Source organism: Vidua macroura, chromosome 6 (genome assembly GCF_024509145.1).
Source record: "Vidua macroura isolate BioBank_ID:100142 chromosome 6, ASM2450914v1, whole genome shotgun sequence".
NCBI classification, from domain to species: domain Eukaryota; kingdom Metazoa; phylum Chordata; class Aves; order Passeriformes; family Viduidae; genus Vidua; species Vidua macroura.
The window spans coordinates 45110473-45136856 of record NC_071576.1 but is presented as its reverse complement, the minus strand read 5'-3'; the positions used below and the strand labels follow the sequence as shown (position 1 = coordinate 45136856).

The following is a 26384-nucleotide window of genomic DNA, read 5'->3' as shown; positions in this document are numbered from 1 at the left end:
TCAATACATTTTAGGCACATTCTAAACGTACACTTGAAATGGCAGCTTAATCTCAAGGGCTCTGAACTTTGACAGAAAGTCCTCGTTTGATATTTCTTATGGTAGTTTAGCCATGAAATGATGACCTCCAGAAGAGAGCCCTTCCAGGTCTGCTTCTCATCAAGTCTTGCACCCTTGTACTTAGCTTTGTTTGTTACAAATTTATGTTTATTATTATTCATTGTACAGTGCTGCATATAAAACTAAATATACACGTAGAAATATTGGCACTTTAGAAAGGGATCTGCAGAAAATACATGTATTATGGTTTAATGCCCTAAATTTTTCTGCTATTTATAAAGCCTAAAGGAGGTAGGATTCTGAAATTCTTTTGAGTACTGAATTTGTGTAATTTAATATTTTTGATATCTTAATGTTGTAGATATACTGCATGCCTTCTTCTATGTAGTTGAAACTACTTAATATTCACCCTTTTACATAAAATGCTGGGCAATGTTAACAATTAACTGGAATTTCATTTATTATTCAAGTCAATGTGCAAAACAATTGTTCTGCCTCTTTCTGACTTTTATCACTGTTTTCAGAAATATATTGCATGCTGTTAGCAAGCACTTGCTACGTATAGTTTGAATGCCCCAGTAAGAGCTGTAACATAAATAATTTTATGTCTGTATTAACACTGGAATAGCACACTGGATGTGCTCTCAGGCACTGGACTTTGCTTCCTCATGCTGTCCTGAAATGATTACCAGAATTATGGTACTGTGGTAGCTTTCCCTTCCCAAGGCTATGGCCTTCAGATGTGCCACAAAATGTCGCCATCTCTCAAGTCTTTTTCACCAATGAATTTTGATAAATCCTTGTTCTGGAAGTTACTTGGCAGAATGTGAGATTTCACTACAAGGTAAATAGGGTTTCTTTTTCCCACAGCGTCATAAGACTATTCCCAGAAATGTTTAGATGCCTCCTAGCTTTTGGAGTTGGAAGTGTGTGGGCAGGTGAAAAGTAAAACACGTGTCTGCCAGCTGGGGGCTGTTACCCACAGTAGAGTTGGTTTTCCAATTAATAGTTGATAACTTTTTTTTTTAATGTTACATAGAGCCACTGTATTCCTGATTAGGAGCCCTTCCTGTAAGGTTTGAAGCATCTAACATATTTCATTACTTCATCTTAACTCCTCTTACAAGGAACTTCTTTGCTTGTTGAGTGTTTAAGTTTGAAGTCCATTTTGAAAGGGAAGGGTTTTGGACATTAAACCACCTTGAAGTGCCTCTTGGATGCAGGCCTTAGAACTGATTATAACTTTCTTGAGCCATTTTCTCTTAAGGTTACCATGTTTAATTCAGGGCAGGTGAGTTCAAATGATACAGCAGAATTTTTAGCCTTGTGATAGACAATTAGAATTTCCACTAACAGCCAGCTTGACTGCTGGAATAATTGAAATAATTATCCTCATAATTTTCAGCCTGAAAACTATCTATTGTGTGGTGAGGGCACAAAGCTGAAGCTCTTTAAGCATAGTGTGGATTTCACTTTGGAAATTTAATCTGTATAGGCTTTTTTTAAGAAATAGAGGATTGAGCATTCCTGTATTTCATGGCATGTATTTATAGAGATTTTTCTATTTACAGAAAGGCTCTCTCACCATAAAATTAAAAGCTGCCTGTGGCTTTCTAGACTCTCTTCATTCTTTTCTTCCAGGGACACTTGAATTTTCCATCATGCTTAAAGCAAACTAAGAAGTCAAGTTGCCATAGCTTTCAAGTGTCACGTCTTTCCCTCAGCAAATACTTTCTCTCCCCTGGAAATGGAAATACCTCTGTTTGCTGAATTCCTCTGCTTTCACCTTAGGAATGTTAACCTGTCATGCAGTTTCTCTTCCTTGTTTCTAGGCTGTAACACATGAAGGGTGCCTTGTTTCTGCCCCCAGCACCCCTAGAAAAGTGCAGCCACAAGCTGAATGTGGAAAAGCTCAAAGGACGATGACAAGGCTGGTTTCTGTGAAAGCATCTGTCAACTATACCTTTAAATAATTAAAGCAGAGGGTCATAATGGAAACCCCGGTGAGACCACTTATCCCAGCTTCAGATCTTTCTCACGGTCTTCATCTTACTTGCCAGCACTGATGAAAGTGCCTTTCAGACACACTGGTTTTAGCAGAAAGGAGCTTGAAAAGTCATTTGGGGGGGATCAGGTGAGGAAGTAGGCCAGTTGCTCAGGTCTGGTGTCACTTTTGTGGCATTTGCATTAAATCACATTACCTGTCCAGGTCAGTAGTTCAAAGTATGATTGCTTCTTCCCCATTTGTATATTTATCTACCTGTTGATTTTTAGTCCGTTTCACTCTATTCACAATTGAAGAACTAAGGATGCTGTGAAAAATATCAATATTACTTCCCTGTCATGGAGGAGTTTTTAGAGAGCTACAAGTGTGGGTATTTCTTTATGGAACATTTAGAGCCATAGCCCTTATTCACTTGCCACACAATTAGCCTCCAACTCTTAATGCACTACTACATCAGCTGTACAATATTGTGGCATAGTGCCTTTCTCCTTGGGTGTGGAGGCAATGTTTCCGTTCTTCTGCCTTGTTTTGCTTCTCGGGGCAGGATACTTACTTGGCTACCTCCAGTATCCAGAAGCTGCTCCCTAGGGAAGAAGTCTGTGAGCTAAAAAGTTGACCAAGTCCAGTTTTCTGCAGCATTATAAAATGCATGTGCTCTAAAAGTCATGATATGATGTTCTCTGATCTTTAATGGGGAAGGCAAAGTGATTTGTAGCAGTGCTTCTGGGATGAAAGTAAATGAAAGGAAAAAAAAAACCCAACAACCAGAAAAACAGGTAATACATAGAGCTATTGAATTGCTTTGTCCGATGAAGCCAGAAAATAGTGCTCAGCCAGCCCAAACAAGAGAAATTACTGGAAGTAAAGATTGTTACTTGTTTAAAGAAATATTATGTATTTAAGGAAAGTAATTATTAAAATTACTTATTTTTTTAAAGACTATTTTATTCACAAAGAATAATTCAATTTAGGTTTGAAAACAGTAAAGCAGAATAATAGTCTAGTCTTGGCAATTTTTCAGAAGCTGCTTTTTATAGTCCAAGAACTTTTAGTAATTTTCTTTTAATGTTTGGATACTAAATAATTTAAATTCTGCTGCCTTAAACCCACTGTTACAAGAAAAGTGGGATAGTGGTGTAGTGAGTGCTTAGACCAACTGTATAAAACTCCAACTACAAAACTAGTTTTACTGGTATTGTGGCATTCAGTTTCTAGAACAATTTTCTTCTCTGTTAAAAGAAAGCATCTCCAGAACTGGCTGATAAAAAATGACATGTTTTCCCCTAGTTAAGCCTGAGGTAAAGAAAACTGCAAAAACTCTCTTGATTTCTAGTGTTGGGTGATGCCCTTACTGCACATGTGAATTCACCCCTTCCATGGCTGTTGTGTTGCTATGTTGGGGTTTCATGTTAATGATGAGGCAAATTGGAAGCTTGTTGTGAACTATCTGGGGAGGGCTGATAAATTTTCTGCAGTCTAGTGGTTCACATCTCTTGGTCATGCACTTGTTTTAAATGTAGCATATTGATTTTCCACTTTCTTACTCAGTACCTATCATCTTTTTCCTGTTAATCCATGCCTGTTCTCAAAGGAACCAATACCTCCTTGCAGGATACAATAACATTGCTTTTTGTGAGTAGCTAACTTTTCCTCTTGAAGCATCTTGACGTCTGGTTTGCATTTCTACTGCAATCATACCCTTTGCCAAGACCTTACAGGCATTTCCTGCAATAATTCTGGTGTTGTAGTCTAAATTACTTTTGATTCATTGTGTGGTATGTGCTTTGGTACACTGCCTGTAATTTAAATCATTTTTACAGACTTTAACCTCCCAGAAGAGCCAGGTAGGTGTGATAGAAGCCTTGCCTATGTAGCTGTATAGTAAACCTTTTTCCTAGTATTAGACCATCTGCATTGTATGTGATCTTTCTTGTGCAATAAATCTGCTTTCCTACACGGGAGCCAGAAGACAGCATTTCTTTGACAAGGAGTCATGGAGCTGGTTAAAAATTATGCCATTGTTTCCTTCAGGAAGCACCAACTCTACTTTTCCTTAGGAGTTGGAACAAATACGTATTAACAGGAAGCTCCATCTGATAGAGCTAAGCTAAGACAAACAGAGCATTTGCACTTTGTCTGTTGAGGAGTTTTTGATGATAAGTGACAGCTGAGACCAGTGAGCTGTCTACAGGCTTGACCTGTGTTAGACATAACAGAGAGGAAGTGTGTGTTGGGCAGGAAACTGCTGTAGCCAGTTCCTGGAGGGAGTCATGCTTCTCTGCTTGAATGTGAGTGTACCTCCCCTTCTGCTGGGCATCCTCCTGCCACAGAGAAGCTGGAAGATGGGGAGGGGCTGTACCCCTCCTTCCTTCCCCTGCCTCAAAAACAAAACAGAAGAAAAGACAAATCCTTAGAGGAAAACCATGCAAAAAGCCTGCATGGCCAGAGACTTAAATCCCTACTTTTTTTTCCCCTTAAATTTAATTTTTTTTTTTTTATTATTGGCACTAAAGTACTTTCTATAAGTTTATTCTTTTTTAAACTTGATTCATCTTCAGGTATGGTTTGTGTAGGTTGCTGGTCTCTTAACTTCTTGCTACAGTGATTTTTCTCTTTTTTTCATGCTAATGCATTAACAGCTACTGCACTTAATAAAATTAATGCATAATTAGGAGTGTTAAAGTTGGCTTAAGGTATGGGCAAAGAGGAATTGACTACAGGGCTCCTTCTTTCTAACCATGTACCTTCACCAGACCATTCTCTTACAAACTTTTTTTTTGTTAATTGAATAAGTGATGGAGGACCTCTGGTGTCCACCAGCTGGATAATTAAATGGTTATTTAGCTTTCTCTAAGTAGCCTGGCATATCTTCTCATAGTCATGACAGAGTTAGTGTTCTGTAAGTATTTAGTTCAGACTTGCTAAAGGGTTCAGCATAAGGCCTACACATATGGAGTATTTACTTGCATGAATTTCATTAAGGATGAAAGTTTTCTCTGCTTTGTGAAATCCTGCTTCTTTTAAAAAAAATCATCCCAGGGTTTCTCAGCTTTAAGAGCACTGGTTAGTATATTTGTACTTGACACTATACCTTGATGATCCCATAAAATAAATTGCCATCCTGTATTAGATTCCTAGCAATGTTGTTTATGTTCATAGACTTTTTTCTTCTCTTATTATTGGCTGTCCTTTATTTTACAGGTTCTACCTGTTCCCCTTCTTTTACCTTTTCTTAGATTTTTTTTTTCTCAAGCAGTCTCGAAATCTATTGAGTGAAAGAACAAAAACCTGGTGCCTTGCTGCAGTAAGAAATTACTTGATATGGGTTAGTTCTGAATGTTTTCTTGTTTGTACTGTGGAAATGACTGTGGTACTGTGTGAGGTGGTCAGGGATTTATGTTGACTTGTAGTAGTAAAGACCTGTTGAAGTCTTTCATGAGGATTTTCCTGATGTAAATTACGTAAGGAGTTACTTTGCTGGCATGGAATGCAACAGATTGTATGACAAAATGAGTCTTCAGTCTGTCTCTTACCTGAAGTTGTCTATCTAAATCCACATTGCAATAATGGTATTTGTAACCTGGAAATCTGCATGAAAATGTCCTTTTCTGATATCACTGACCTTTTAGTGCACAGTCTGAAAAGTATCAGCAAGTATAAGCCACAGGGATGAAAGATGAAATAATGATGCTGTCATATGTTTTAATGAGCTAATGTGAGCTGGAGATGCAGGAGCATTATAGTTTGTAAATTATGAAGATTGAGATAAGAATCTGCCCAAGTTTAATCTGCACACTCATGTTGTTCATTCTCAATGTCATCCTTTCCAGTTCTTGTAAGCTTTATACTTAGAGAAGGTTAAACTTTAACTTACATTGTTTACTTAAGAAATGTTAGAAGCTAAATGGCAAAAAAAAAAAAAGTTATTTGCTCCATAAAAAAATCCACAAACTAACAAAATCCCACAAAACAAAACCACACCTGAGTTACAGGATAGATGACTGATCATGTATGTGACTGAACAGAGTTGTGCATTCAAAGAAAGACAATCTAGTTGTGTAAAAATAAGGGCAGACAGATTCAAGAAGGGGGCTTAGGTAGAATGTTAAGTACATAGCAGCATACTAAAGAATTTTTTTTTTCTCAGAATATTTTTTTTTTAGTTACAGTTGTTTTCTCCAGTAGACAGAGAGGATGAACTGCACCTAGCCCTTGACCTCATGCCAAACAGACAAAAGCACAAATGCTGGTAACTGCTTTTTAGCTGACAGTTACCATCTAAAATAATATTCCCTGTATGCACCAATAGTTGGGTACCTTCAAGACTGATAGCTGTAATTAATAAAAATGGTTAGAAAAACCAGACTTAAGGCAGCTTGTGATATTGAACAAGGAAAAACTGTCTGTCTTCCTGGATGGTTAGAGCTCAGGTTGATATAAATTGAGCTGAATTTTGCATGTTCCTTCTCATCTATTAAATGTATTTAAGGTCTCAGTTCAGTTTATGGCCATAATGGCAACCTTTTCCTGGTTTATGGAAAGACTCCCACTATGAGTACGTAAGATATACTGCAAAAAGGAATGAAATCTACCCACATTTTAGTGCTGGTTTTGATGATAACAGCTGCATGCACATGAGACTCTATTAATCTGGTAAGTACTTCCAGCATGTCTCATGCACTGTTTTTTCAAATGTTCCTGGTCATATCACTGGACATATTTTATAAACCTTTATCAGTTCTCCTACCTGTGACATTCACTAAATGAGCATTGTTATCTCTCAGTAAGTGGTTTATTGTTCCTTTGATCATTCTACACATTGTTTCAAGCCACAAAAAAGACATGCTAATGTTCAAAAGTCATAGTTAAATATAGAAAAAAAACTCAGCAGTTCAGGGCTGAAGGCTGCACAGTACTGATAGCTACCTATAATGTGTCAAGTTCCTGCAGCTGACGCTGAGGTCAGTGAAAAAGCCATAGGTCTGTCTGTAAGTCAAAATATATCCTAAAATAGTTATAAAACATTAAATCTACCTTTAGCTCTTAATTTCCTATCTCTTGTTAAGTACAGCACATATGCTGGTTGGCCACATTCTCTGGCTGGCTGAATGGCATTTGTTTTGTGCAAATGCTCTAGCTTCTCAAACCTGTTTGAGACAAAAAAATTACCTAAATTGTCTGACTGACACAATGAAGCAAGACAAAACTTATTTATTAAATGTTTGCCCACATGAGCCCACAGTGCAGACACTGCCTTGTGTAACTCACTATACAGCAGTGTCTGTGTTTGTGCTTTTCTCTGCAGAGGGTGGTGTGGCACAGACACACATCCCAGTTACAGTCTCAGGATGTAAGTGAGCTCCAGGTGTGACTGCAGTGCTGCACCCTGGTGCTGTTTCATGCACACTGAGAGCTCCACTTCTGGCTCTGGCTCCACCAGAGATGCAGCTGCCTGGGAAAACTGAGCTGAAAAGACAACCAGAGAAACTGGCTTCGAGTAAAATAGTGCTGTCTGAGAGGACACGGGTCACCTTGTACTGGTCCACTAAAAACTGAGTCCATGAAAAAAAATGCTGGGGCTCGCACCCAGATTGGGGTGACCCCAAAAGATGGAAAAATCTCTCCTCCAACCTGTGCCTTCAAAGAAAGACTCAGTAGTCTTCAGTCATCTGGTCTCAAGGTAGTTTATTGTATGTTATCTAAAAGATTTTCTTCCTGAACTGCTGCGGTCCATTCAGCAGGTCAGACAAAGGCACACACACACTCTCTGACTTCCCAGGGGGCTGGTGCCTTCTCTTATATCATACATTACGTGTTAAATGTTTATAGTTTTTCCCCAATGCCTATTACATATACTGAATGGTGACTTTCTACTCTAAACCAATCTGTGAGTGCCAACATCACCATGAACATGGAGGTTAGGAAGGAGAAAGAAGGAGGACAGGGCACGCCCAAATCCCTCCATCTTAGAACTTCTGACCCCATGTACAAAACTTAGACCCCTCTGTACAAGGCCTAAAACCCCCCTGTACAGCACTCAAAGATTCTTCCTTTCACTTTGTGACTACTTCTACTATAATATCTAAACTTTTGTGATTTCTTGTTCTTCCTGCAAGGTTGGTAAATTGTTCCATGGATCAGATTCAAAGCCACAGGGGTTTCTGGCTGCATGCCAGGGTCTCAAATGCTTCTGACCTGGGCCCGGAACATCCAAGAATGTCCGAGGGACATTCTGGGTTCCGACAAAAAAACATCTGCTGCTTTGTAATGTCCACACTGCTTTAACAGTGGTGCTGTGGTTCCACATCAGGAAGTACAGAGATGATCACCCACTTGCAAAATTCTTGGTTTAAAAAAAAAAAAACATAGCACTGTTAGATATGACTTAACCACCAAGCTGAGTATTTTTGAATGTATCTACTGATGCAGTAGATATGACTAATCTGCAGGCAGGCAGATGCCACTTTGTAACCTGGGAGGGAAACATGAAAAACTTAACAGTCTATCTCCTCATCTCTGATGCTTTCTTGGCCCCACAATCATAGAGTGAGATCAGAGCTTATGAGAGCCTGAACTCGTTGTTCTGCTTCCTTTCTTGAAGATGGTCACATTTGTGCATAGAGGGTAAACAAGCAGGGAGTTTCAGGAGGTAAAAGACTCATGCTTTGCAAAAGATGAGGCCCTGTCTGACTGCTAGAGTTTAGGAAATTCCAGTGTTTGCTGACTATCTTTCCTTTAGAGGAAAAATGCATATTAAAAAAAACTACACCAGAGTGTAGTCAGTTGCCCATTAATTTCTCCGATATTTACTGGTTGGATGAAGAGTTTGCATGCTTAGCATCTGTATCAAGACAAGGTTTTTTGTTTTTTTTTGTTTTTTTTTTTTTTTTTTTTTTTGTTTTTTTTTTTTTTTTTTTTTTTTTGTTTGGTTTTTTTTCATTTTTTTAATCACAGTAAATTAATAGTAAGAGTGTGAAGGTTATTTTGTGAAAATTGTAATGTTTGCTTTCCTGAGGCTGGCCAGTTAAATTGCTCCAGGATGATTTTTGCATAAGCAAATTCAAGTTTGAGGCAGAGTCTGTCCCTGCAACTGTTGTTTGTGACTAACTCCTGTGGACTTGTCTGCTGCTTAGGCAGTAACTGAGGATCTGTGTTCCACTTCTGACTGAAGAAAGAGGAAATAACTGTCTCCCTTCTTATATTTCAGAGGTGGAGAAGGGAGCCACTAATACCAAAACAAAAGCAAAGCTGAGTTTTGGAAGGCAACAAACAGTAGGCCTATGCCACAGGAGGAGGACACCATCTGTATTTGTTTAATGTCTTAATTTTGCACCTTCTGTTCCTGATGTGCAATTGATCTGAGCAAAACAGCAATGCCAGTGTAACAGCTGTGGTGCTGCACTGGCACCTTGTGGGTGTCATCTCTCCCATGCCAAAGGAACAGAGGTGAAGCAGCAGTACCTGACCAAACATCTTTGTTTTGCTAGGCATAATGTGTATTTATGGTTATGAAGGTGCTTCATGCATCAGCCTGGAAAGAGTACAGCAGTGAAGTGTAAGAGCTTTTCTGGGGTGGAAAAAATAATTAGTAAGACTGAAATGGGTTCATGTGCATGAAAACCCATAAAAGTAGGTAGGTAGTGGGGTGAGTGGCATTTGATGCAGTTCTTACCTCAGCCATCAATTTCTCTAATAGGAACAAGCAAAGAGATTTGGCAAACAACTGACCCTAAGTTTATCTTTTTGTCAATTCGGCACATTAACTTTCAACTTTATTGCTTTTTAGGGTTTTGCGCTTGTTCAGGAAAGGGACAGAAACGGGGTAGTCTTTGCTTTGGTTGCCCCCTTGTGGTTTCATGTGCTGGCTGAGTTAAAAATTCGAATATGTCTACTGCTGTTAAGGGATATAGTAAATGTGAATTGGTACTGCTCATCCCTTGGAACTCATTGTTTGCTTTGAACTGCTAATTCTATGTATGTTGGACTTTGAATCCAGAGATCTTCAGCTGTCTGTGCAACTGACCCCATTTTTTTCACATGGTCATGTGTGTTGTTCTTATGCAGTTGTGAGAATATTGCAAACAGAAGGGCTGGATACTTAGGGAACATTTATGTTATGTTTCAAATTACTGACTCACCTTTGCATTCTCCTGCTTTGTCTGCACAGCTTACTTGTGCTTAAGAATGCCCAAAGGCAGAGATACAGGGTAAAATGAGAACAGTCTAGAGATGAATCAAGCACTCACATACTTATATTTTGCTTAGGTAAAGTATATTTTTATATGGGTACTTGTACTGATATGTGATAATCTCTATCCTATTAATTTCATTACCTATTTCATTTTGTGCCTAATTAGCTACAAACTTATCTCCATTATTTGGTAGCACAATCTCAAAGGTCAGACTTGGTCTGAGAGATCTTTCCCAACCTTAATGATTCTGTGATTCTGGCATCATTTTTCTGTGTGTGCTTTGGACATACATATGCTATATCTTGAATCATTGGGGGTGTAGCTTATGTCAATCTTAACTCAGTTTTGTTTTCTTGAATGCTTGGTCTTTCAAAAGATTCACCCAAAGAAGTGCTCACTTCTGTGAATAAAGGTAGAGGCTCTGGATGACTTCAGCTGAGCTATGCCAATCTTATGTCCTGGTTTAATACTTCTCTTGCTTCTCTTGGGTTCAGTTTTATTCATTAGATCAATTCTTTTTTTGTCTTTTTTTTTTTTTTTTTGAGAAAAAAATGGTTAACTGTTTTAGAGATATATAATAGGATGGGTGATTTAGTTATTGGATTTTGCAGCAAGTTTTGGTTGAGTACAAAGGATTGGTGTTGCTTGTCTCAACAGAATTGTGAGAAGTAGCCCTAACAACTAAATTTGTGTTTAACAAGTGGATGCATTCAGTCTTGCTGTTTGCTCATGTTGTGTTTTTAAAAGAAACATGCAGTTCTTTGGGAACTGGAAGCTGCCTATGGTTAGTGTGTAGTGGATAGCATCCAGTCTGTGTGTTAAATGGTTTTCTTCCCAGATGTGTTTCATTCCTGTAGGGGAAGGTGAGCAGTCCTGTGGGGTGGTGGGCACAGCTGAAGATGCTCAGGGAAGGGCTTTGAAGGCAGAGGCTGTAGGGCTGAGCAACCTTGCTCCCCACATGGGGGAAGAGGATTTCTGGTAGGTTACAGACAGCTGGGCTGTTTCCCTGGCTGTCCCAGATCTTATGTTGGAAACCAGGACCCCTTCCCTAAGGACAAATGTGTCAGCCCCATCCCTGGAAGTGTTCAAGGCCAGCCTGTGTGGGGCTCTGATCAACCTGGTTTAGGGGAGGTGACTGCCCATGGCAGGGGTTTGGAATTAGGTGGAATCAGGCCTGTTTCAAATGTCAGACTTCATTTATTTGGGGTCTTTTAGGGATCAAGTATAAAAGACAGTATAGCACAGCCTATTAACTTTGGTTTAGCTTGATTTCCTGCCCCCCCCCCCCCCCCCCCCCCCAGTTTATTGGGCTTTGGATCAGCAAAAATGCAAATACTTGAAACATGTTTGGGGGTTGTATGGTGATTCAGCCAGAGTAGTCTTCAAAATGGGAAAAAGCAAGGAATGTTCTTTTCATAAGAGGCCAGGAAACAGCAGCAAATCTTAGAGGTAGGCTACAGCTAGTGTTACCATATGGTTTCATTTGATAATGTCCAACCTAAGACCTCAGTGTCTGAAGAGAAATAAACTATCCAACAGGAAGCAGGATCATGGATCATGCAACATTTACCAGCTGTGTTTAGGAATAATCCAAAACCAATGACATTTCAGTGTAAACAGATGATTTGTGATGGCATAATTATCTATTCTCCCTATAGGTTATTACACTGCATTACATTATTTTAATTGTTTAATTTATTTTCATTTGCAGCTTCCTTATTGTGCTGATATGCCTTATCTTCAGCGTGCTTTCTACAATTGAGCAGTATGCAGGTCTTGCTACAGGGACATTATTTTGGATGGTATGTATGTGGACATTAATGTGATTGATGTGTGTCTGTTCTCAATGTGCAAATTCTGATCTCCTGAGCTAACACCAAATCAAACAAAATGTTCCTTATGGTTTAATTGATGAGAGACTTTTCTGCTTTTCCCTAATGAGTCTGCAAAGCTACAGAAATTTAAAAAGTCATGGTAACCCAAAAATGAAGTGGTACCCTCTGTGGCCTATACTGAGGACACCTGTAGTGTTTCCAACACATACAGTTATTCTAATTAAGCTTGAATCTTTCCTATTGCTTGGGTTAATACTTTTTTCAGCTGTATGGAAGACCAGACACCTGGCCATAGTAGGGGAAAAAAGTAAATGGAAGTCCTTTCATTTAGTTGATGTCATACCCAGCTTTGTTTCAAAAGTGGAAGACTCGTGTCCATTGACTTTAAGACAATTTGCTCTACCTGTCTTATGCTCTTTCCCTTCAGTAGAGAAAACACAGTTATTGTGCTTATAGTACAGCAGTGCTGCAGCATAGATGTATCAACAAATGCTTCAGGAGCATTTGTGTCCTGCCAGCCTAGATTTCATTGAAGAGCCTTAGTTTTGAGGTTGGAGAGGCATGATTTTAGACACCCAGACTTTTTATGAATTTGTTGTACCTCACTAGTGGGATACCCCTGCTAAGTCATTGATTTCTTTGTGATTGTAAATAAATGACCATTATTTAACTTGTGGAAACACGGTCTCTCTATCAAGAAAATACTAACTAGCAATTTAAATGTTTGTTTAAAACAGGTATTGTAGCAATGCTCCAGTAATATCATTATGTGTATTAACACTATTCACATGAAAAAAGTTCATTGAAGACCCCCATCAATTCTAATAATTTTTATCTATTTATCTATTAAATAGGTCAAAGTTCTATACCTAATATGAATGCTATAAGAATAAGAATATAGCATATTAAATTTAGTGTAAATCATACTATTTCTGTATGAAGTGCTTTCATTCCTGTATATTATTTTTAACTAACTTGTAAGATGTTTGAAGTCCTAGGTGCAGCATAACTAGTGCCAGCTAAGAGCATCCATACATTTATTTCTGCATTCAGTACATTTTTTTTTGTGGTTTGGCATTTTCTCTTTTCTACAAATTTAATTTGTTTTGGGTTTTTTTTACTCTATAACTAAAAAAGTAGGGTTTTTTATCCATAACTTCTGCCAATGTCTGTGATGAATTTAACTCCTGGTAATGTTTCACTCATCTTTGCAATATATGGTAATATTTGACATGTGTGTTGTCTCGGTGAAACAACTTCTAGTGACAACATAACTAGTAAGGTTTCGTTCTCTGCCCCCACCCTGTGAAGTCATGGAGCTTGTTTTGGTTTGTTCGTCCTGTGTTGTCTGTATCTGGGCAATCCAGGCAGTGTAAGGTAAAGTAAGTAAAGCATTCAGGATTACACACAGTATGTGGAATATCCAGTTCCTCTCTAAGTAATGAGGGAATCGGTGAATGACTTCTCAGTGTTCCTGTTCTACATACTGAGAAAAACTGTGGTTAATTTCTAAAACTGAAATCCTGCTGGCATGGCATTCATGGGAAATGAGCAGTTGTCTGTTTGTTCAATATTGGCACAATCTGATACTGTTTTCTTAAAGGATTAACTGTGGTAGCATTCATGAAACCTGTGGGGATTATGGGGAGCCAGCCATGCAGAGCAGTAGATGGACTAATGTGCTCTCTGCTCTATCCAGTTTTGGTGGGACTTTCCAAGGAGTTGTGGTATCTTGAAACACTAATATAAATGTCAGAATCTCACTCCTGTTGGCATCTACACAGTGAAATTTCCTATTCTCCTATTTCTTAAGAGATTTTTCTTTGACTTTAAGGTAGTTGACTACCTTAAAGTCAAAGAAGTGGTTTTACTTTTGTTTACTTTTTACAAGTTGTCAAAAGTAAATGTAACTGAATTCTTAGGGGGATATTTAATCACAGAGGGCTGGTTGAAGAGAGACTGCAAAATGGAAAGAAGGAAGTAAAAAAAAGTGTAACAGCATGTAGGGATTAAGACACAAAACTGGAAAAGACAGAGTGCAAGCTTCCAAACCAAATGGTGCTGTAAGGAGAAATGAAAGCTTAGGAGAGCACTCTTTCTACTGCTCTGCAGTAGGAATTAATTTCTTTTTTTATGTCTATAGAAGGATTTTAAATTATTTGACAGTAATGATTTTTATTTGGAGCCAGACAATTCAAGTAGGTAACACTGTCATTGTACGTGAGCAAAGGAAGGCAAGCAGTTTGATTGACAAAATAATACTAAATGAGACGGAGCTCAAAGGAGCAGCAGAGTACCAGCAACCTACTAGGAGTATGGGAATCCTGAAGATGGCTTTTGCTTGGGCTTAACTAGGCAATGAGAATAGAGGAACTTTGGCCATGTAGAGTTTGTGGTTTGAGACCTCAAGTGAGGTCCATGAAACTGGAGTTGCACAGCATTGAAGATATGCATTGGGAAAAGAACAGAATCTGTTCCTCCTAACTGGAAAACTGATTAAACAAGACCATTAAAACCACTCACAATTAACAGCTATACTGCTTTATTTCCTCCAAATATCCAAAGTATTTGGCTCTGACCCTGTAAAAGATATCATTTCAGCAAGTAGTCATTTTGAAAGCAGAGAGCCTGGTCACACTGAAGTTACAGATAGAAGCTGTGTGCCATTTTTCATGAAGAAGAATTTCAGGCTTTACTAATATAGTCATGCAAGATATTACAATAACATGAAAATAAAAGCTATAAAAGTTGTTGAGATTATATGTTGTGGCACTTTCATTTTGAAACTGGGTGGAAAAACCAATTTCGTGTACTATATAAAAATATATTATTTTGTAGTATATGAAAATATATTATTTTGATTTTATTCTGGAGCTGCTTGTCTTAAAAGATCACCTTCCTCTAGCACAGCACGAAACAGAAGATGTTACGCTATCAATAATTTAAAAGCATTAAAAACCACTTCTATTTCTCATAAAAGCAAGAAAAATAGAAGCTTAGCATTGGAAAAATAAACAGGGGCAAGTTTATATGTGTTCCAAGTGGTGATCCAGATTTAGACAAAAAGCTTACAATTAGCTGCTGAATCTTTTTCTACTTGTCACCACACTTAACGAGGCAAAGAGCCTTGATGAAAGCTATACCTAAATGCAGTTGTAATGGGAGATTAGGAGAGAATTGGCCTTTTGTTCGTTTCCAGAATGCAGTGAAAACTGTTTAAATTTGCGTGTGTTTTTCTCTCTTTTTTTTTTTTCCACTAGATGGTGCTGTCGGAGGGCGTTTGACTTCAGTTACTCGCTGGCGCTTGCCCAGCGTGAGCTGGAGTCTGAGCCAAGACTGTGAAAGCATCATCATTTTGAAGAGTCCTGTGTACACTTGGCCCGTGTAAAATAGTGGTGAGGGAGAGCTTTTGCCATGACTCATAAAGAGAATGTAGTATATCAGGTTAAAAATTGATTTTGAGACTACAATGTCTAAACTATGGAAAAAAGTAGTGCAGAGATGTATGTTCCCGGAGAGGCCATATTTTTCTTTTATTTTCATAAGCAAGGATTTTATAGTGCCAGAACACAGCAGAATGCTGTTATCTCAGCATGATCTAAGAAAATCCAAGTGCCTGATCCAAGGGGATTAAGTATTCTGCTGAACCAATGGATATTTGGTGTGCCTGAAAAAGTTATTTTCTGGTAGGAATCTCATTTCAATATTGATTCCCACCAAATAAAAAAGAAGAATAAGCTGTGTTTTTATGATGAAAGTATAAACTCTATCAAGCTTTCTGTTTTAAGTTCCTTTTCTACTTTAGCATACATTTTACTGAAGAGATTAAACAATATTTAAACTTTAAAAAAGACAAAATAAGATAAAAAGGCAATTGTTTTGGTTTGTTAACACTTACTTTATTGGCACTGAAATTACTCCTACAATTAATGAGAAACTGGCACATAGTTTCAGCCCATAGGAAATGTAGTTTATATTGCTTATTTAATATAATGTTTTGTTTCGAGTATAAAACTTGGCTTTTGTTTGCTGGAGTTTTTTTGTGGGTCTTTTGAGAAAGAAAGAGGAAAACACCTACAGATTTTGCTTCTGAAGGTGGTCTTCACAGAGAATACACAGTTCAAAGGGGTCCCAGAAGTTTTCTTTCCTGTTAATAGCCCTTGCTTAAGAAGGCCAAAATGCAGACTCACTATCTGCATTGGTGCATTTTCATCCTTTTGAAAAATTAAATGAATTTAATATCTGTAAATGCCTGGTGACAGCTCTACAGATTCATCTAGTCTACAGACTCTGAAGAACAACTGTAGCTGAGAAAGTGAAAAATTTGTGTGTGCAGCTTCAGCAATGTCCCCATGTCTGACCCAAAGTGAGGCCAGCTGGTGTAGATGTGTCTAGTGGATTTATGGTCTTTAATCTTTTTCCTTTGTTGGACCTGCAGAAAGACCTGTCCAGGGAGTCACTCACTGCAGCCTTTCCTTTCTGTCACTCCACTGACAGCTGAAGTGGAGAATCCCAGCTTTCAGTCAAAGTTGGCTTCTTTACATTTTAGTTTGTAGGAACAATTCCAGCTGTGATTTGAAGGCTCAGAAAACATGATTAGAAGTTAAAATTGCCCTCCCCTCTTTTAATGAGGTAACTGTATGAGGAGTAGCTGGAACAGGGATCTTCCCCCATATCTGCACCCAGGTGTTTCTGGCTGCATTTCAGCCCTTGATTGTGATGTTTTGGCTGAGCTGTGCTGGCAGGTAAGGGAGAGCTTCTAATCTGCCTCACTGCAAAATCAGCTGCCTTGGTTTGAAATGTTGCTGGTAGTAAGATCTTAACTTGTTCCAGCTGTTCTCAAAGCAATTCCTTGTCAACTCCCCTGGCCGGCAGAAGAGAGTTATGCACTTAATGTAAATGTGATGTTAAAAGGATTTAATTCATTTGGTTCAGAAGGTTGCGTGAACATGCTTAAATCTGCTTGATGTCTGTTGGGAGCAGGTCAAAGGGAGCCAAATCAGATGCTTCTAAAGTGGAAATAAGGCTGTCTGTCCGGGACAGCTGAACCAATTTCATTAAATGGGTGCTTTCTTACTAAAAAAAAAAAAAAAAAAATTAAAGACAAGCCTCTTGCTCTGGTTTGGTGTAGATGAAATCTGAGTTAAGAGGAAATGAAGAGGCGATATGGAATGAAAGCATGCTAAGACCAGTAAGGGAGAGATGAGCTGGTTTTGTTTAGACATGTGCTAAAAATCAAAAACTTGTAGAAGGGCACTGGAGTTTCCCTTTAAAATCTGCAGAGGGCAGCATTGGCCCATGCTGTGCTCTCCTGGGGTGGCTCCTTCTGACATGGTGTCCTGAACTAGATAAAAATATATTTTGGAAGAAGTGAACTCTTAATAAAGAAATGTTTTTCCACGTGGACTTGGGGAATTTTATATGAGTAATTAGCAATCATAATTTTTGGAGCGAGAGATAGGAGAAAACGGCCGTGTAAACATTGGTGCCAGAGAAAACTCTGGCAACTTTGTGGTGGAGCCTCAAAATCCATGCCATTTGGTCTACTTTATTGCTCATCATGTGGATGGCTTTTAGAAAAAAAGAGAACAATTAATGCTTTCAGTGAAATGAATTGGGCAAATGTTTGCATGGAGGAGAAAGAAAAAGTTCTGAAACTTGTTAAAACACAGAAAGACTTTGAATATGTTATGCCCTGCCAGGTATTATTAGATGTTTCCTATTCAGCTGGGATAAAACAAGAAGTTTATTTTTCTAAATTTCTGTAAAGTTACCACCAAGAATGGCCTTTAGATGTATGTGATAAGAATAACCAGCTGTTTGTAGAGAAAAAACCCTACATGTCTTTTTACATGTATTCATACATTTCATCTAGAAGGTCCACATTATGGGTTTGAATTCTTATTTTAGTCTGCTACAATGGAGTGGCTTGGATGTAGAAAATTGATTACTTCTGCCTTTTCTACGAAGGTACAGAATCCCTTCTCTGGGATTTCTGTACCAGGAGTTGTGTGGTGGCATAACTGAACACTGCCATTTAAAATAAAGTCTGCAGCTGCATTGTTGTGCATGAAGGAATTTAGCATTTATCCCCATTGGGATGAGGTGGCTGTGAAGTACCAGGCATTTTTGGGACTCACACTCTGAAGACTAACAGAAGAGCGACCTTCCCTGAGCCCAGGGTGGGGCTGGTGACAGATTGTGGGTCAGCACAAGCCACTGGTGATGGATTGGTGCCGTCTGCTGGCTGCTTGGTGGCCCACATGATCTGACATGGTGATCTCCCTCCCTGGCAGCCTGGGGGTCTCTGCCAGAGACCAACATGAGCAGGGTGCCATGTTGTCCTTTTGCACAGAGTGAGCATCCCAGCTTGTCATGCACGAGCTGCAGTGATGTGAAAGTTCTCAGGAAACACTGCTTTTAAATTGTATGTGGGGTTTTGATAAATAAGAGCTAGGTTCTCTGGAGTTTTTTACCTGTTCTCAAGAGCTCATACTTGCCTTCATAATTCACACAGTGGTTTGTGTATTTATTTTTAACAATAGGTACATTCCAATAAATTGTGTTCAACGGTGCAGATAAGAAAATGCCATCACCAAAAATGGCATGTTTCATTCACAGTTACATTTATTATTCACTTTTGTCAAGCTTTCTACTTAAGGGTTAAAGTTTGACTAAACTTTCCTGGGATGTAAATGCATGTCAAACTTGGAACATCAGCTTGGTAAACTCCAAAAGCAGCAGAGTAAACATATTTTCTTTGAAATTATACATATTTCTCACTATTTATTATTTCAGTAAACAAGCAGAGTAATGCAAATTCCATCTAGGAAAAGAAATTTAAAAACTGTGGAATACTGGTGCGTGCTATAGCCAAGCAGTGAAAAGAAAGATTTTTAAATTTAGGGTTTATCTGGATTAGTGTGTAATGTTTGCAGTGACAGGTGTTTCCTTTATGCTTTGCCCCAAATGTCTGGAAAGTAGTTTGCCATTAAGTGCTACATTCAGTGTGTATCTCAATTTCAGTATAACTGGAGGGTCTCTGGCTTTGTTAAGTCCTCGTTTTCACATCTGACCTCAGCCAGCTGGAGTATATTGTTTTAAGCCTAATGTAACAGCTGATATGACATAATGGATATCAAGCCGAAAAACTGAAACAGTGCAGTGAACTGAGGCAAAAGGAGGGGAAAGGGAGAAGCTGGGAGAAGAGACAGGGGCAAAACTAGCTTCATGATTCAAAGTGGGAGCTTGCTGGCTTGTTTTCCCGGGGGAATTGGCTAGGAAATAATGGGATGAGTCTATTGAAGTTCTATTTGCAATTGATTACATATGATAGACTACTGAGGTTTGAATTTGCCAGCTGTCACTTGCTGGTGGCTCTTGAATGGCTTTAAGTGGCCCTTGGTAGGCAAAACTGGAATAAACTCTGAAGGTGTGGTGTAACTGTAGTGCAGAAAAGCAGTGAGTGTCAGTGTCTAAGAAGAAGGGAGGTTCCAGGAGTTAGTAGAAAGAAAATAACTTAAATTGAGTGTATTAAGAACTTTATTTTGCAATGTTGGGTTAAGTGGGTTCAATTAACTGGCTAAAAACCCAAAATCAACTGGACTTCTTGGTGGCTTTCTTTTTCTTGGTAGTTTCTAAAGTAAACTTCTATGAGTTTGTTTTCTAAAAAGCTTCATTATTTTGCTTCTTGAGTTCTGTGTTTGACAAGAGCAGAGTGCATCTCGCCACTGAGATCTAACTGCTCTTGGAAAGGCAATGAGTAAATGAACATCCTGTTAGAAATTTGCCAGGCCATGAAAAAAGTGACAAATATTTGACTGTGCACAGATAGAGAACAACAACATAGGAGAATACTCTTCTTTCTTCATATGTATTTATGTATATGCTTCTTTATGTATGTATTTATATACAGAATGTTTATTTTTTCATCAAAAATTTGAAGAAAAAAGTACTTCTAGCTGGATTTCATTTGTATTGAGTAGAGCCTCTGGCAATTCTGCCCTACTGAGAGTTTATTCCATGGCTTTAGACAAGAGGGTAGTGCCTTTGCTTTCCAGGGGGGGAAGAAAATAAGACTGTGTGCTGGTTGTTCTTTTCTTAAATGTATATGTGCAGAGGCAACTAAATTATTTTCTAAGTTTTTAAGTGAAGTTTTTATGGCATGAGACTTGCAGTTGTGCAGTGTGTTTAACTTTTTGTGTATGAGTCGTCATCATGACTTCAGTGGAGCTTCCTGTGTGCATAAATATTAACGGGATCAGGATGTAATAGGAAAGATTTCTTCAACAGAGTCTGCTTGTACTTAGGGGTAACCTAGGAAGCATGAGTTTGATTTATGTAACTGCAAACTGTATTTATCTCACATTTAATGCTTTAAATGTATTTTTATCTAATTTGCTTTTATTTTGTTGGTATAAAAAATGTCATCATGACTGAAACATGAGTTGTGTTAAACTTGTCTTGCACAAAGAGTTTCTAGGATTGCTCCTGTTGTACTATGAGGCCCAATTCTACTTTATCTCAATAATCAGAAAGGCCTTGTGAAAGCTTATTAGAGCTGTTGATTCAGTGGATAGTAGTATTTAGCATGGGTATTTGCATTTTATCTCAGCTTATGAAAGAAATGAATTTAATTGTGGAGCTCAGAACATGGTGTTTGTACTGAGCTGCTGGAGAAGTCTTGATAGCCCAGAGACCTGCCATGTGCTGCGTTTTCCTTTCTGTGCTCGTGGCAAGTCCTGTGCCTTGGGAGCAAACAAGGACGGGTGCCCATGTGCCCTGACAGCCACAGCAGTTGGAGGCTCTGCAGCAAAGTTCTGTAGGCTTCTGAGATCCCTCTAGGGGCCAAATATTGGGATAAATGTCCTAAAACCTCTGCACTGCTCAGCTATCTGCTGGTCACTGATTTCAGGGACCTGTACCTTAGTGTATTGCTTACATCAGGTATTTCCACCTAACCCATTGGCCAGGAACATATTTTTAAGACGTTGGGGAACCAAGAGCTGTTATTGGCGCTCAGAAAAAGCTGGACTTGAAGTACTAACAAAATAACCAAAACGCCTGTTTTCACACCCAGTCTGTGAAAGCAAGCTATGTGCTACCTCACTTTGATGGTTTCCCTTATGCTAATGACACTGAGGCTGGCCTCTTTTTTTCCTCCAGCATGTTGTTAACATCCTTATTTAGGCACCTTTCAGAAACTCTTCTTTTCGTTGTTCTTTCTGTCAGTTTGACATGGAACGCATGCAAAAAGGAGTTTATTTCCTTGTCCTTTATTCCTCTGCAGCTGTTCCCCAAATCAAGGTGAGAAAGGGTGTCTGCTGTAGAGGTGATTTGTCTGTTCCATAGTTCCATGGTTCCCTGCAGCACAGGTACCCACCCGTGCATTTAGATGCTCTTTTGGCTGCAGCACTGCATACCAGTTTTAAATTGGATTGCGTGTGTGTGATGACTGACCTCCATCTGGCCCATAGGCAGGGAGTTTGACAGCTACCTTCCAGGAGCTGCTCCAAGTCATTGATCTGGTATATGGAGCTTGGAATGAGTTATACTCAGTGGCCAAGGCTGGGGGAAGGAGAGGAGAGAAAATTAAATATTTACTAATCTTACTTCTGTAATGCCTTACAAACATGAGTGTGCTTAACCTCGCAGCATTCTTGGGAGGTGAATATGAGCAGTTTCATGTGTAGAATTGGGTGATCCATAGCTTTTCCACTCTAAGTTGGCTTTGTGAGATAAATCCTTCAGAGAACCCAGGCTGCACTTTCAAGAGGGGGTTTCAGCCTACGTAAACTGGCACTGCCACCTGAAGAAATGATCCTGCTGCTCCATTCCTTCTGCCAACACAAGCATTTATGCAGCTCTGTTGTCAATGGTGTTGGAGAACCCAGATGGGTTCAAATTAACCTTTTTTTTGGCCAGATGAGATTGCTTCTTTTGGCAACAGTTCTTGCTTAAACTGTTTGTGGAACTATAGAGTAAGATTTGTTAGGTTTTGATAGTTAAAAGTGTGATGGAAACTTTATCTGCAACACGATTTACAAACAGACTCATGTGTTGTTCTTCTGAGAAAGGCCATTATTGTTGTTTCCATTACAGCTCTGCCTGAAAGATCAAGTACAACACCTAGCAGGGTGTGGAGCCACATGCTCTGAAAGATAGCTCCTACCCTCATAGGCCTTGCAGCCCAAACAAAGTGGTTGAAAAGGTAAGGGGAAGGAGGTTCTGAGTGGGCTCTTGCACAGCCAGGCACTGAGGCAGAGAAAACATGACTTCCAGAAGTCCCAGCTTTGGCCTGCTCCAAGCATTCTGGTTCAGTGATGGGCCTCAGCAGTCACAACACTGAAAAGAAAAATATATTTAACTTCTTGTCTCATTTCTTAACTTAGAACTGTGAAGGTTTTGGTTTGCCTTTCCCCCCCACCTCCCCCCCCCCCCCAAAAAAAAAAGCTGAAATTTTGTTTGTTATTTTACACACTGAAGCTTGTGCCTCTCGTGTGTTGATTTGACTGAGTAATGGATTAAGTAGCATTTCGTGTTTACTTTTCATCTGTTTTGCTGCAGGACAGCAGGGTTGCAGCCTGACAGCTGATTGACGCCAACTTGGCTGAGGTTAAGTTTATCCTACAGGTCTAGACCTGCCTACCATAATCCAGAGCTGGTGATTGAACCCACGTTGGCAGCTAGGCCATCTCTACAAACAGAAGCTGTTTTGTTCAAACTGTTCAGCTAGAACAGGCAGGGTGCAGGTAGGTTTGCAGATGCATGTCTCTCTGGAAATCTTAAGAAGCAGTCATCTGCTAGCTCTTTGCTGCAGCCCCTGCATGGGATTTACCACTGCCCAGAACTGTATTGTACTGCATTCACTTACACAGTCTGCTGCAGTGCCCAGCTGCCCCAGAAAGCCTTTTTTATTTTTGCCTCCAAAGATGGTTAAACCTACTGTGGTTGTAACAGAGAGGGCAAAGAGCACTTCCACAGCACGTTACTGTTGTTCAGCTTTGTGGGTGGTAATCTCCAAGATGGGAAGTGCAGGAATGAGCAGCAGGGTGGGGTAGGTAGTATCTTCAATCTTTCTGTCTTTGAAATGATGGTGGGCACGTGGTTACACGTCAGTGTAGCCTAGTCCCACAGGGTATAATTGTATTATTATGTCATCATTATTATGAATACAATAACAGGCACTTTTGGGGTTGAATTAGTGCAATTGTTTTGATAAAAAGGAAAAAAAATACCTGCACAACCAAGCCCCAAAATGCTAAATGTGTGTGTAGAATAGTCTTGAAACAGAGATTTACCTTATAGATTCCTAACATGTGCATTTCTATATGTATTATATATATATAAATAAATAAAAATTTTAAAAAGGTCCTTGGATATGAGTGGGGTTTTTCAGATGCAATGACATGTGTTTTCATACTCACATGTTAGGATTCAGCTCATTAGTGAAACAGTTAATTATTTAACCAGTGTGAGTCATACACCTTTTTCAAGCAAACAGAGTTGAAAAGGATTTAAAGAAATAATTCTTCCCTTACTCCTAATTCTGAACTGTCTTAGGAAGTTATCTCATCCATAAGGAAAAAAAATTCAAGAAAATCAGGGGCAGTGTTCTGACTATACAAGTCAACTTTATAATGGTACGTGCTTGCAAATACATTTGTGATATGGTGGAGGCAATAGATCTGGGATCTTGTAGACCTTTTAAGCAGCGGAAGCTTGCAGCAGTAATTGAAATTAATAATTTTGTAAACAGAGACCTATATTTATATTTTGGCAACAGAACTAGGAAACTCCATGTTACAATGTAGAAAAAATGCTTTCAAATAGTATAGAAATAATGTGAGTTTCCTTTCCTCTTCTTAATTGATTATGTCAGGTTAATGGCTGATGAGTAAGAGGTGAGAAGCTCAGCCACGCATCAAGTCACACAAAAATGCTCAATATGTCCATTCTGTCAAACAATTCCCAAAACAAGCAGGCAATCTGTCAATCTTTACTTTGTCAAGGTCAACAAACTGTAGTACTGAAATGCTAGTGAAGACATTAAGAGAAATTCTGATTAAGAGAATTTCCTGTTTCATGAGTTGGTTTGACTTTTGGAAAGCAGCTGAGCTTTGGTTTCTAAATGCTCAGACAAAAGGGACTGTTAGCTTTCAAGTTCCAGGCAGCTCCATTTATTTTGTAGCTTATGTGCAGGGGTGTTTCTGTCTTTAAAACCAAGTTATATGTTCATAATGTGTAATGAGCACTTGCAGCCCAGAAAGCAGCTGGGCTCTGGGCAGCTGGTTGAGGGAGGGATTCTGCTCTGGTGAGAGCTCACCACCTGCAGTGCTGCATCCAGCTCTGGGGTCCCAGCACAGGAAAGGCATGGACCTGTTGGAATGAGTCCAAGAAGATGGTCAGAGCACCTTTCCTAGGAGGAAAATTAGCTTTATTCAGTCTGGAAAAGAGGAGGCTTGGGGTGACTTAATTGTGGCCTTCCAGTACCTAAAGGGGAGCCTACAGGAAAGTTGGAGAGGGACTTTTCACAAGCGCATATAATGACAGGACAAGGAGGAATGGCCTCAAACTGAGAGTAGGTTTAGATTGTATATTAGAAAGAAATTCTTTACTGTGAGAGTGGTGAGGCACTGAAACAGGTTGTCCAGAGAAGCTGTGGATGCCCCATCCCTGGAAGTGTTCAAGGCCAGGCTGCATGGAACTCTGAGCAAGCTGGTCTAGTGAAAGGTGTCCCTGCCCATGGCAGGCAGTTTGGAAAGAGATGATCTTTAATGTCCCATCCAACCCAAACAATTCTGTGATTCTATGATCTCTGCCCTAACTGTTGATTTTTTTCTGATTTTGTGTCTGTAATTAACTTTCACTTGGAAATAAGAGACTAGTATTTGTAAATAGAGGTTAAGGATTTTTCTTTTGGTCATTTTCTCCCTGCAGTGTTGCTAGTGCTTTTTGTTAGGAAGAGGGAATCAGTGATTATTCAGAAAAATATCCTCTGGCACTTTAAATCTCTATTAAGTAGAGTCAGGTATAAGGGTCTTTTTAATGTAACAACTCCTTAGCTATGTACTTCCTGTAGATTTCTCACAAATGTGTGGATTATTAAGTGCTACTTATATCTGGTTGGGTGAACATCTGGAAAATAGCAGGTGAGAAGTGGGATATTCTGCTGCCATGCCTCTTGGAATATAGAATGGAATAAAAGAATGGAATAAAGGTGCACCAAAGAAAAATAATCTTGGTATTAGATGGAGAAACATTGGTTCATTATGGAGAAAATAAGGAGGCAAGCAGGAGAAACATATTTCTGATGACAGTTACCTGAGAAACCTTAGTTGTCTGTTCCTTGAAACAGATGTTTCTTTCTCGTTGCTTCCTAATTTGGTGAGGCATTGATGAAGTTGCTAATAGGTATTTAATTCTTCCTACTATTTAAGGGAGATGTTGAGTTAGAGTTCTTTCACTTTAGCAGAATGATTAGCTTTATAGAGTTGATGGAAGGTGCTGGATGCTGTCAGTGAAGTCTTTCATGTGAAGGTGTAAGAAGTGGAGGGAGAAATGTCAGGTGGCTTGGATGAGGGATGAAATGTCACTTCTGTTTATCTCTTGGAATAGGGACTTCTTGGGTATTGTAATTTCTTAATGAATTGCAAATTTTGTTGTGGAACTGTATCTTCTGTCATTCTTTTCCTAGCTTGAGCTTAAAAATCATTACTGACTGAAGCAGTCTACAAGGCATGGAGAATCCAAATACACAGAAAGCCAATGTCAATTAAAATTTGCGGGAACTTGTATTGCCTTCCTGAATGTGCATCTAGGCTCTCATGCACAGTACAACTTTGCTTGCCTGTCAGCTTTTTAAAATTAAGATGTCTTTTAATCACTTCTATATAAATATTAATCCCAGCTCTTACCTTAAAAGGCTCCAGAACCCAAAGTATTCTGAACATTTTAAAACAAAAATTAAAATTTAACGAGTATGGGGAATTCTTTGGAATTGCTACTGTTTCTCTAACTTATTATTAGTCCTAGATATAAGGCTGAAAACAATCAGGAAAAACCTTGGGGAATACTTTTGTTTTGTACCTCTTCATTTGTTTTATTTCCTAGTAAGACACTTTTCACGTGCCGTGGGAGCAGGAGGAAAAACAATGGCATCTGACTGACCAGCATAGCAGAAGTGATATACAGAATAAAGAAGGCTTCTTATCTGTAATCTCTTAGGTCTTTATTCATCTCAATTCATAACAGAGGAAATCAATAATTTTCAGTTGCTTGGGTGAAGTAGTA

The 26384-nt window shown here is 39.0% G+C and overlaps 1 protein-coding gene across 2 annotated transcripts in view; it reads left to right on the top strand.

Annotated features, from left to right (window-relative positions):
• Positions 1-26384, top strand: part of KCNQ1 (potassium voltage-gated channel subfamily Q member 1) — a 335437-nt gene that overhangs the window by 29754 nt on the left and 279299 nt on the right. For both annotated transcript variants that reach the window (XM_053981137.1, XM_053981136.1), the window contains exon 2: positions 11969-12059. In XM_053981137.1, the coding sequence (XP_053837112.1) occupies positions 11969-12059 (91 nt within the window). The remainder of the gene's footprint in view (positions 1-11968; positions 12060-26384) is intronic.